Source organism: Trachemys scripta, chromosome 10 (assembly GCF_013100865.1).
Source record: "Trachemys scripta elegans isolate TJP31775 chromosome 10, CAS_Tse_1.0, whole genome shotgun sequence".
NCBI classification, from domain to species: domain Eukaryota; kingdom Metazoa; phylum Chordata; order Testudines; family Emydidae; genus Trachemys; species Trachemys scripta.
In genome coordinates this window covers 38,130,035-38,142,558 of record NC_048307.1, presented here as the reverse complement: position 1 = coordinate 38,142,558, position 12,524 = coordinate 38,130,035, and the positions used below count along the sequence as shown (strand labels likewise).

General features: G+C 43.9%; 1 protein-coding gene across 6 annotated transcripts in view; it reads left to right on the top strand.

Annotated features, from left to right (window-relative positions):
• IFT140 (intraflagellar transport 140) overlaps positions 1-12,524 on the top strand; it is a 247,720-nt gene that overhangs the window by 57,667 nt on the left and 177,529 nt on the right. For 5 of the 6 annotated variants that reach the window (XM_034784204.1, XM_034784203.1, XM_034784206.1 and 2 more), the window contains 3 exons: positions 7,236-7,327; positions 9,911-10,017; positions 10,553-10,701. In XM_034784204.1, the coding sequence (XP_034640095.1) occupies positions 7,236-7,327; positions 9,911-10,017; positions 10,553-10,701 (348 nt within the window). Of the gene's footprint in view, positions 1-7,047; positions 7,147-7,235; positions 7,328-9,910; positions 10,018-10,552; positions 10,702-12,524 lie in introns of all 6 variants that reach the window. The other variant, XM_034784208.1, reaches the window with a different exon arrangement.

The following is a 12,524-nucleotide window of genomic DNA, read 5'->3' as shown; positions in this document are numbered from 1 at the left end:
GTTTCTGTCTTCAGATTCAGGATGATGGTTTTTTGCTCTTGTTACAACCACAAAGGCTAGAAATGTAAAAATAATAAAAATAAAATTAATCTAAAATTCTGCAGAAATGGATGGAGCTACTCATGAAGGGCTGCATAGGGTTCCACTTAAGAATGGCTTTATCCAACCCTGACATTCAGCCTGGCTACATGTTTAAAAATACAGTGATATTGATATTGCAGTTCCTTTTACCTGGGCTCGGAAGTGTCCATGGTGGTCGTTGCAGTGGAGGTGGGATCACCCCCAAGTATCGCATCCAGCTCTTTGTAGAATTTGCAGGTCACGGAGGCAGCACCGGAATGGCCGTTTGCCTCATGGGCTTTGCAGTAGGCATTCCGCAGCTCCTTTACTTTAACCCAATACTGCACCGCATCCCGGTCATGGCTCCTGTCCATCATAGCCCTTGATATGTGCCCAAAGGTATCGTAATTCCTATGGCTGGAGCGCAGCTGGGACTGCACAGCTTCCTCCCCCAAAACACTGATGAGGTCCAGCACCTCGCCATTGCTCCATACTGGGGATCACCTGGCGCGTGGAGACATGGCCACCTGGAAAGATGCGCTGAGAGCACTCCACGCCTGGCTGAGCAAACAGGAAGGGGATTTTCAAAATTCCCAGGGAATTTAAAGGGCGGGTCTGATGCTTGGTCACCTGAGGACAGGGCAGCAGAGTACAAAAGTGATGACCAGAGTGGCTAGAACAGGCATTGTGGGACACTTCCGGAGGCCAATCAGAGCGCATTAGGTGTCCACACTGGCGCTGCGGCGCTCCAGCAAGAGCGCAAAAAACATTATTCCCCTCGGGGAGGTGGAGTACCAGGAGCGCTCCAGCCGCGGAGTCAGAGCGATCTACGTGCCTTGCCAGTGTGGATGGTGAGTGAGGTAGAGTGCACGTGGCGGCTTTATTGCGCTATAACATGCAAGTGTAGCCAAGGCCCTAGTCTAGTCCCCTGTACTCATGGCAGTACTAAGTATTATCTAGACCATTCCTGACAGGTGTTTGTCTAACCTGCTCTTAAAGATCTCCAATGATGGAGATTCCACAACCTCCCTAGGAAATTTATTCCAGTGCTTAACCATCCTGACAGCTAGAAATTTTTTCCTACTGTCTAACCTAAACCTCCCTTGCTGCAATTTTAGCCCATTGCTTCTTGTCTTATCCTCAGAGGTTAAGAAGAACAATTTTTCTCTCTCCTCCTTGTAACAACCTTTTATGTACTTGAAAACTGTTATCTTGTCCCCTTCAGTCTTCTCTTTTCCAGACTAAACAAACCCAAATTTTTCAATCTTCCCTCATAGGTCATGTTTTCTAGACCTTTAATCATTTTTGTTGCTCTTCTCTGGACTGTCTCCAATTTGTCCACATCTTTCCTGAAATGTGACGCCCAGAACTGGACACAGTACTCCAGTTGAGGCCTAATCAGCGCAGAGTAGAGTGGAAGAATTACTTCTCGTGTCATGCTTACAACACTCCTGCTAATACATCCCAGAATGATGTTAGCTTTTTTTACAACAGTGTTACACTGTTGACTCATATTTAGCTTGTTATCCACTATGACCCCCAGATCCCTTTCCGCAGTACTCCTTCCTAGGCAGTCATTTCCCATATTGTATGTGTGCAACTGATTGTTCCTTCCTAAATGGAGTACTTTGCATTTGGTCCTTGTTGAATTTCATCCTATTTATTTCAGACCATTTCTCCAGTTTGTCCAGATCATTTTGAATTTTAATCCTATCCTTCAAAGCACTTGCAACTCCTCCAGCTTGGTATCATCTGCAGACTTTATAAGTGTACTCTCTGTGCCATTATCTAAATCATTGATGAAGATATTGAACAGAACTGGACTCAGAATTGATCCCTGCGGGTCCCCACTCATTATGCCCTTCCAGCATGACTGTGAACCACTGATAACTACTCTCTGGAAACGGTTTTCCAACCAGTTATGCACCCACCTTGTAGTAGCGCTATCTAGATTGCATTTCCCTAGTTTGTTTATGAGATGGTCATGTGAGACAGTGTCAAAAGCTTTACTAAAGTCAAGATATACCACGTCTACCACTTCCCACCCCCCCATCCACAAGGCTTGTTACTAGGGTGACCAGATGTCCTGATTTTATAGGGACAGTCCCGATTTTTGGGTCTTTTTTTTTATGTAGGCTCCTATTATCCCCCCACCCCCGTCCCGATTTTTCACATTTGCTGTCTGGTCATCCTTCTTGTTACCCTGCCAATGAAAGCTATCAGGTTGGTTTGACACAATTTGTTCTTGACAAATCCATGCTGACTGTTACCTATCACCTCATTATCTTCTAGATGTTTGCAAATTGATTGCTTAATTATTTGCTCCATTATCTTTCCGGGTACAGAAGTTAAGATGACTGTTTTGTAATTCCCCGGGTTGTCCTTGTTTCCCTTTTTATAGATCGGCACTATATTTTCCCTTTTTCTAGTCATCTGGAATCTCTCCCGTCTTCCATGACCTTTTTTTTTTTTTAAAGATAATCGCTAATGGCTCAGATATCTCCTCTGTCAGCTTCTTGAGTATTCTAGGATGCATTTCATCAGGCCCTGGTGACTTGAAGACAACTAACTTGTCTAAGTAATTTTTAACTTGTTCTTTCCCTATTTTAGCCTCTGATCCTCCTCATTTTCAGTGACATTCACTATGTTAGATGTCCAGTCACCACAAATCTTCTTGGTGAAAACCGAAACACAGAAGTCATTAGCACCTCTGCCATTTCCACATTTTCTGTTATTGTTTCCCCACCCTGTCATTGAGTAATGGTTCTACCCTGTCCTTGGTCTTCCTCTTGTTTCTAACGTAACAAGAAAACATTCTACAAATACACTTTATGTCTCTAGCTAGTTTGATCTTGTTTTGTGCCTTGGCTTTTCTAATTTTGTCCATTTACCGGACAGTCTCTACGCAAAAGAATAAATGGACACAAATCTGACATTAGGAATCATAACATTCAAAAACCAGTGGGAGAACACTTAAACCTCTCTAACCACTCAGTGACAGACTTGAAGGTGGCAATTTTGCAACAAAACAACTTCAAAAACAGACTCCAAAGAGAGACTGCTGAATTTGAATTAATATGCAAATTAGATACAATTAACTTAGGTTTGAACAGAGACTGGGAATGGTTGGGTCATTACACCAATTGAATCTATTTCCCCATGTTAAAATATCCTCACACCTTCTATGGGTCATCTCGATTATCACTTCAAAGGTTTTTTTTCTCTCTCCTGCTGATGATCGCTCATCTCAATTGATTGGCCTCTTACAGTTGGTATGGCTACTCCCACCTTTTCATGTTCTCTGTATGTATAAATATCTTCATTCTATGCATCTGATGAAGTGGGTTTTAGCCCACGAAAGCTTATGCTCAAATAAATTTGTTAGTCTCTAAGGTGCCACAAGTACTCCTGTTCTTTTTGCGGATACAGACTAACACGGCTGCTACTCTGAAACCTGTCTTTAAAAACACTGTTTTGCAAAGATTTGATTACCCCTGAAACATGTAGTTAAATTTAGGAATCTTAAGAGGGATATTGGTATGAGTAATGGGGAATATGTGAACAGAATGAAAGATTTGTTGGGAAAATGGGTGAGGGGTAAAGGTGTTACAAGTTTTGAGGGAATGTTTGATCTCATGGCTCAAGAGCATTTCCTAGGCATATGTAAGACTGATGTAAAGCAGTGTCTATGGGACAAAGATGTAAAGTCTGTGGATGAGATGGAGTCTCTTGCTGATGCCTTCGAACAGACCCAAGCATCTATTGAAAACAACCCATTGAAAGAGGTCTTTGAAGCTGGTGGGAACGGAGATCACATTTTATCCCTAGCAAGAGGGAGGGTAGCTGGGAGGCTGGGTACTCACCTCCCCAAAACCATTCATCTAACTCTCATCCAAATCTCTTGTAAAAGCAGAAGAGCCCAAAAGGTGCTATCAGTGTAATTCCGCTGATGGCCTGAGGAATAAATGCCTTGTGTTAGGAGGAAGCAGGCAACCAATAGCTCATGTTAGTTCTGCTGTCCTCAACACAGAAACCCCCCTGGCAATCAAAATCTATCATATTGGTTTTGTGAGATTAGCCTCTGCAGAACCAGACATTGAGCATGTTACGGTTGTCCAAATTAATGGTGGGGAATGCTTGGGGCAGAGGGATATAGGGGCTCAGATCTCTCTGGTTAAGCAGAGTGTGGTTCCAATGGCCAGTATGTTACGTAGCCAAATGGCAGAGATTGTGGGGGTGGGCAAAAGCAGATTCCTCGCACCACTAGCCGAAATCCATGTGATTTTGGGAAGGTTTGGAAAATGTTTTGACGGTGAGGGTAATGGAACACCTCCTAGTTGACCTGCTTCTTGGTAACGATTTTTTCCGTGTAGCTCAGGTTCAAGTATTTGCTTGCAGCAGGAGGGAGTTTTATGCTGGGACCTCCGAGGGAAATGGTAAGGTCTCAGGAACTGCTGAGAGAATGGGAGAGAGTCTCCTTGATTCTTCTGCAGCAGGGGGAAGCCACATGCTTCCAGTTGGGAGGGTGGTTGAGACCAACTACTGCACTGCAGCTGGAGGCAACACAGTCTCAGGAAGGGAGTGGGGTGTAATGCCTGCCAGGGAGAGAATTGTCCAGGTTGTTAGCTGCCAGAAAGTTGCAGCTGAACCAGAGGAAAAACCTTGCTCTAGGGAGCATAGGGAAATGTATCCCAGAGGGGAGCCCAGAGAAGCAGAAGGGAATCTCAGAAACCACTGAGGTGGATGAGTATTCCAGTGACTCTGTCACATGGGGAAGCAGTGAGCTTCCAAATCTGGGAGGGGCTGAGACTAACTCCTTTCCAGTAGAAGGCAACATGCCCTCAGGAGCAGGGGCAGGAGAGGAGTTGTCAGTGATTAAGGAAACTGTCCCAGTTGTTAGCTGACAGAGTTTTACAGCTGAACAAGGGACAGGCACCTTCCTAAGGAGCACAGAGAAATGGGTTTTAAAAGGGGGCCCAAGGAAGGAAACTGGGAAAGGAATAGTGGGAGGACAGGAATGTCTCTGCACTGGTCACAAAGGAGAGGATGCCCGGGACCGGATGGCTGAGTCAGCATCTTTGCACTCAGCCTGTGACTCATGTTTTGAGAAAGAACTGTGTAACTGACCTTCTGGAGGCGAGCAGTCACACAGCTGACTTCTCGGGGACAGAGAAAGATGTGGTGGAGGGTACTTCAATCAAGGTCCCAGTTTTTCAGGATGCTATTTCTGATAAGTTTTTGAAAAGTAACTGTCTCTTTACATCAAGTTGCAGCTTCAACACCTGTGATAACAGGGGAGTTCAAATAAGAAAATTGCCAGGTGATGGTTTGTGAGAATGCAAATGACCCAACGGGCAGAGAGGGGGGTATTTTCCCCCAGGCTGGTGAGAGACAGAGAGCAGTTATGGGAAAGCTGCTGGGGAAAGGTGCATCTGATCAAAGGGTAAACGCACCTCGCCCAGAGAGTACAGAGCACAGCCCTCTAGGGGGGCAGAGAGTGACTCAGTGCTGGAAGGGGGAAACACAGTAACCCCAAAAAGGGAGCTGGATTTTTTTGTATATGTACAGTCCTGGGGTTGGGAGACAGCTCCCCGAAGGGCCAGTCAATATGCAGAATCCCCCTAAACTCCTATCTTGCCAGACCCTGAGGTACCCAAATTCCAGAAACATAGTTAAAATAGGAACCCAGGCAGAGGGGAACACTGGAAGGATAGAAAAGCCAGTGACTGATTACATGGGAGAGAGTCAAAGGACACCATGGGTAATGAACAAACCAACCTCAAACAGACTATCTGAACAGAGAGCGTGGTATCATAAAGATACTTGTAAATGGACATCTATGATAATTTTGGTATTAAGGTAAAGTTTTGGGGATAAGAATTTTGACACTGATGTTAAACCTTATGGTAACGCTAGTTCTCAGTTAATATGTGTAAACAGATTTAAAGCTTATCACAGCAGAGAAACCATAACAAACCTGGTTTGCTGTGTGTGTGAAAGGGGAAACTGAGGCACACTGACTCATGGCCTTGATGGCTGGATGCCAAGAGAAGTATAACACAAACTGCCTTTGAGATAGTGGTATATTCCTGAGGTACAGTGCTGGGAGCTGGGTGGATTTGGCTCTGGTGCCTTTTTCTGTGTGATTCATGAATGGCTCTGGGAGCATTCATGCAGTCTAGCTGGGTGTGGGGTCTCAACATGTGGTTGTGCTGAGTGATAGCACCTGGAGGGGTTGCTGCTGTTCACTAGCAAGGCATTGTGAGAGACATCCCAAGCTGGAGAGAGTTCAGGGGGCACAGCGGTCCCACGGTCTCGGGCTGCACCCTGGGGGAATGCTGTCACAATAATAGTAGACAACCCTTTGTTTTCTATATTACACCATTAATTCTGCAGCAGTTATGGCAGAATTGTGACATAACTGCTCTGAATATTACAAAACTAGAACCATTAAAAATGTATGCTAATCTGTTTTAATAAGGCTTGTGGTGGGAGAGCCCAAAACTAATACTATCTGTTCTTACTCAATAAGAGATGATTTTGGGGTGTTTGTCGCAAATGATTCTGTATCATGAATATCTGTAGCATGTACTGTTTATCACAGCACACTTGGCCGTTTAGCAAGCCTGGTCTTATGCAGAAATAAATGCTCTTGGAGAAATAACCCTGTTTTTTGTATCCTACGTCACAACCACAGTCATGACCCCAAAGTTGCTATTCAATGGAAACTAATGCACATTGTTGCAGTGGATTGAACCATTAGAGACTATTGCTTTTAAAAAGCTATTTTTAAATTTTTTTAGCAAGATTCAGAAAAGGGATTGGACATTTATTTCTATAACTAGAATATATAATAGTTAATCCTAACAAATTTTGGAATAGATATTCAATCTTGTGCTTTAGAATTTAAACCACCCTTTAACTGTTAGGGATTCGGAGGAGATCTGCTTCTGCCTAATGCAAGGTTTCTTTCATCTTTCTCTGAAGCACCTGGTGCTGGCCACTGTCGGAGACACGATACTGGACTTGATGGTCTATGGCCATGGTCCAGTATGGTAATTCCTGTGTTCCTGCTTTGCAACCCAGGTATGCAGTGCTGACACCTGCTGTTTTTTCAATTATGTCCCTTCTAACTGATGTGTTGTGGTTTTTTTGTTTTTGTTTTTTGTTAACAGGTGAAGTTGAGTGGAAAGATAGGTCATTCTGCAGACATTATTTTAATCGACCGTAGCCTCCTTGTTACAGCAATAGGTGAAACAGTCCTCAGGTAAGAATTTGACTTGAGACACAAGAGACTTGCCAGCTGGAAGAATCTTGTTCAGCGGTGGACCAAAGATTCAGTTAACTCTAGAGTGCCTTTGTTTTCATATTATTCATCTAAAATAGAAAATTAATATTTTTTGTTTGTTACTCATTGTTTCTTATTCTTCAAAATGAATTGAAGCCTGTCTAATATTGTTGAATCCCTAAAAGTTTTCACATGCTTTCCTTTCTCCCATGGAATCCATATTTTATCTTCTGATATCATCTGACCTCTTTCCTCTTAAACTCCAGGCTTCACTTTGCCTTCGTCTGTTTCTTTCTCTGGAAAAGTAGAGTCCTTTGATTTTGTGCAGGGAGAGGATGACCACTTCGTTGTTCTTCCCAACTTGTTGGCTGATTCTTTTGGCAGCATTCACATCAACAGTGGAAAAAAGGACTTGTGTGCCCTCCTGTCAGGAATTCTCTCTTCCTGTCTAGGATAACTGGAGAAGTGCTGTGATGCTTATATATACCTCTACCCCGATATAACGCGACCCGATATAACACACATTCGGATATGACATGGTAAAGCAGTGCTCGGGGGAGGGGCTGTGCACTCCGGCGGATCAAAGCAAGTTCGATATAACGTGGTTTCACCTATAACGTGGTAAGGTCTTTTAGCTCCCGAGGCCAGCGTTATATCTGGGTAGAGGTGTACTCTATTCTTTCAAACAGGGGTGGTGCTTTGCTTTACTACTGTGCTGAAATATTCTGCGTGCTTTTATTTCTTTGTATATTAAGAATATGTTCTTTCCTTTTGGATTTCTAACCTCATTGCAACTGGGTCATCCTTTAACATCTGTATTACTTCTTTATATTTGTATTTCATTGATATCAATGAAATGCCAAGATGGGGCATGTATGTTCAGCAGCATAAGAGACATGCTTTTCTTGAACATAGGCTTGCTAGTATGATCAGCCACAGTCACCTGGTTAATTTTGGGAGAATGATAGTAAAGACGCAGCACCATTTTCTAATTGGCAGGGAAGGCATTTGGCTTCAGTGCTTTTTTCCAGAAAACCCCCTTGAATTCAAAGTGCTGTTAGCAGTTAATGGTAATGGGGAGCATTTTAAAAAAGATGGAGAACCATCAGATGGGAAGTAAAGGGATATCCAATCCCCTCTGAATAGATGAGGCAGTTTGTTTCCAAATCTTTTTTCATACATGATATCAGAAAACAGAGAAAATAATAAGTTAAAGGAAAAAAGTTAAATAATGAGTAAAAGTTAATAAGCGGCTTCTGCTCATTCCATAGACTAGTGGTCTCCAACCTTTTAAGCAAAGATTACCTTTTGAATTTAAGTGCAACCCAGGATCTACCTCAAAGAAAATGTAGAAATAACAGTAATCACACTAACCCAAACACCCGTGCCTCATCCCCTGCCCAACCCCTTCTATGAGGCCCCGCCCTGCTAATGCCATCCCCCCTCCCTTCGTCGCTTGCTTTCTTCCACCCTCACTCACTTTCACCGGGCAGGGACAGCAGGTTGGGGTGTGGAAGGGGGTGCAGGCTCTGGGCGGGGGCAGGGAGTTTGGGTGCAGGAGGGGGCTCAGCGCTGGGGCAAGAGGTTGGGGTTCAGAAGGGAGTGCTGATTTCAGGAGGGGGCTTGGGCAGGGGATTGGGGTGCAGGATGCGGGCTCTGGGAGGGGGCTAAGGCTGGGGGTCGGGGTGCAGGAGGGGTTTGGGTGTGGGCTCCAGCCAGGCACCGCTTATCTCAGGCAGCTCCTGGGTGGCGACGCAGTGGGGCTAAGTCAGGCTCTTTGTCTGCCTTGGTCCTGCGCTGCTCCTGGAAGCAGCCAGCATGTCTGGCAGTGGCTCCTGGAGTGGGAGGGGCAGGTGATGCCATGTGCTGCCCCTGTCCGCAGGCACCACTCCTGCAGCTCCCATTGGCCACGGTTCCCTGTTTCCGGCCAATGGAAGCTGCGGTGCCTGCAGGCGAGGGCAAAGTATGGAGACCTCCTGCTCCCTCCCCCAGGGGCCGCAGCAATGTGCTGGCTGCTTCCAGGACAGGGCCGGCTCCAGGCACCAGCTTAACAAGCAGGTGATTGGGGCAGCCAAGGGAGAGGGGCGGCACCTGCGGCAATTCCCTCGCTCCCTCTAGGAGCGAAGGATCTGCCTCTGAACTGCCGCCGCCGATCGCGGGGTTTTTGTTTTTGTTTTTGTTTTTGCTTGGGGCGGCAGAAATGCTGGAGCCGGCCCTGTTCCAGGAGCAGTGCGGGGCCAGGGCAGGCAGGGAGCCTGCCTTAGCCTCGCTCTGCTGCTGGACTTAGCGGCCGATCTCCCTGTTTGGCTGCAGGAGGGTTGGCAACCCTAGACTGAGACAGATTGACTGTCAGAGGCTCCACAATCAACCAGTTGATTGCAATCTACTGGTTGGTGACCACTGCCATAGACGGCTGCTGGCAGTTTCATTTTAAAATGAAAATGATCTGGGCATTCCAGGAATAAAAAATGTGTGCCCTGCATTGTATCTCATTGAATCTCTTCAGTCAAACATCTGGAAGGATATCACTCTTTAAAAGCCCCTTGTTTTCTGTGAACTTAGGTTCTGGGATTTAGAGCGGAATGAGAATTATGTGCTCTTTCCAGATGTACAGCTTGGCTTTGAAGCAGGGGAATGTGTAAACTCTGTCTCTTACTGCACTGTTAAAGGTAAGAAACCCTGTGAGAACCGTGATCCTTAGCTCATAAACCTTGTTGTGAAATGTTTGCCTTCAGTGCTCTGTAGCAATTTTAGTATAGAGTTCTCGTATTACTGTGTCCAGCAGGATACTTTTCAATAGTAACAAATCTGCTGTGGGGACCTTATCTACTCTGCGAACACAAATGTGTAGCTGTTTAAACTAAGGTTCTCTCATGACACAGTTAAAGCACGGTTCCATCTTGGAGCACAGAAGGGACCTTAACACACTTACAGCCATGTGATATTTCTTGCAGTTTCTCCTCAAGGGAGGTTCAACTGGATTGTTGGTATCTAGTCAATATGGAGAGACATTGGCAGAGCTGTATGGGGATGCCTGCATACCGCCTGTCTATAGTGTTGCAAGTCTTTTTTTTATTTTCATGAGCACAATTCTGACTGATGGATTACAAATAAAAGCAGACTTTGGTTATTTTTTACCTCATTTAATGTTTGTTGTTGTTTCTGAACTTGATTTAAAATATAGAACAACTTTATTAATGGCAGGTCTTCTAGCAGCTGGTACCAATAAAGGGAGAATAGCTATGTGGAGGAAAGCATCCGTGTCCAATCAGAGCGCACGGGCATTGGAGGGCAAGGACAGATGGAAGCTTCAGACCCCTACAGAACTGGAGGGGAATATCACTCAGATAAAGGTAATTCTGGGTTGAGTTGATCCCTTTCCCCTTTAGGATTGTTTGCTGTCAGAGGAAGGTGTTGGTAAATCTTTCTAATACTCTGCATATTCCCTGTATCCTCTGGTTTCCAAATATTAGATTTGGGAAGAGAAGAGTGTCAGACAAAGTGGCCTAAATATGATACTTTGCATTTCTTTGACAGTTTCCATCTGAGGCTCTTACAGCACTTTACAAATAATAACTTATCTACTTCACAAAGAGATAGCGTTATCTGTGTGATCCTCTTTTATAAAGGTGTGTAAACTTGCAGAGACTAAGGCCCAGATTTTTAAAGGTAATTTGGCATTGCTGTGTTCAGTGTTGCGATGCCTAACTTATTTAGGAGCCAAAATGTCATTTTACAAATGGATCTAGGCACTTAGGAGGCTTAATCCCTGACTGTCAATGGGATTTTGGCTCCTGATTTCCTAGATCCCCTTTGAAAATGTGTTAGACTCCTAAATCAGTTAACTGAGCACCACAATACCTAAATACCTTTTAAAAATCTGGGGATAGGGTACATGCCCAAAGTCACACAGTAAATCAGTGACAGATCTAGGATTAGAACTTGGGATGCCAACTCCCAGCTGTGTGATTTGACCACAGAACCATTCTTCCCCTCCAAATTGGAGAAAAAGAGCTCAAATGAGGACTCCAGATATTTTCAGAGATTTTTTCCCTCCTAATATGTATAATTTCTCATATTGCAATGCCGTGAAATTACTTCATCCTAAAACACATGTTGGAACATATGCTTGCAAATTTGCCACAACTGCTATTACAGAATTGTTATTTCGGTATAAAATCCTGTGTGGACATTCTTACTCTGGAATGAGAATGTCCACATGGGCATTTATACCAAAATAACTATTCTGGAATTAATGATTTTACTTCCAAATTTTCAGGTGTGGACGTACCCTGGGATAAATAAATTTCTCAAAAAAAGCGGACTATTCAGCTGGATATTCCTCACTTGTTTGTTTTTCTCCTGCAGTACTTGGCAAGTTTTGGATGCTTCTAGTGTAACACTCTTGAGAGCAGTTAGGCATGCGCCATCTAGTAGAGAGGGAGTTGATCTACTGGTGGGACTAAACAATCACCATTGTCCTCAACCCAAACATCTCTATTTTAATGTCTTATTGATCAGGAAATCCATTTGATTCAGCATCCTGATCTGGCTTTCTGGTCCAGGAAAACAGGAAAGCTTTGCTTTCAGATCCTTCTGTGATATTTTTTCAGCCTTCCGTTTTCAAATTTGTGCCTTTTTGATTTTTAAAAAATTTTTTATAACTTTAATATATAATATTATTTTGTTGCCCTGTTTTAACTTGAGGAACAGGCCCCCATGCTCTTTTTTGTATGTTTGTTTAGGAAGGGGGAGTCAGTCATGAATGTATCTGCCTCTTTGCAGGGGAAGGGGGTCTGAGATTTCTTGTTTCACTTTTTAGAATGGAAAGTATATAACATAAATAGTGCTTAGTTGGGTCACTGTCTCGTGCTGTCCCAGGCAGTTACATTGCGCTGTGCGACCAACTGTCCCTCAGTTCCTTCTCTATTGTCTTTTGCTTGAGTTGGAGAGATTAGTAGCACCTCTTTCTTACTTTTAGATAAGATAGCTTATAGTTAATAGTCAACTTAGTAGTTAGATAATTAATTGTTCTTACCCTTTTATACTTGTCTTGTTTTATTTTATTTAAAAAAAAATTTTTCTTTCTTTATCCACCTTATTAGGAAGATAAGGCTAGGCTTCTCTAGAGTTACTGCTTCCCTTCTTAATTTGGGACAGAACCTCTTCGGCATGC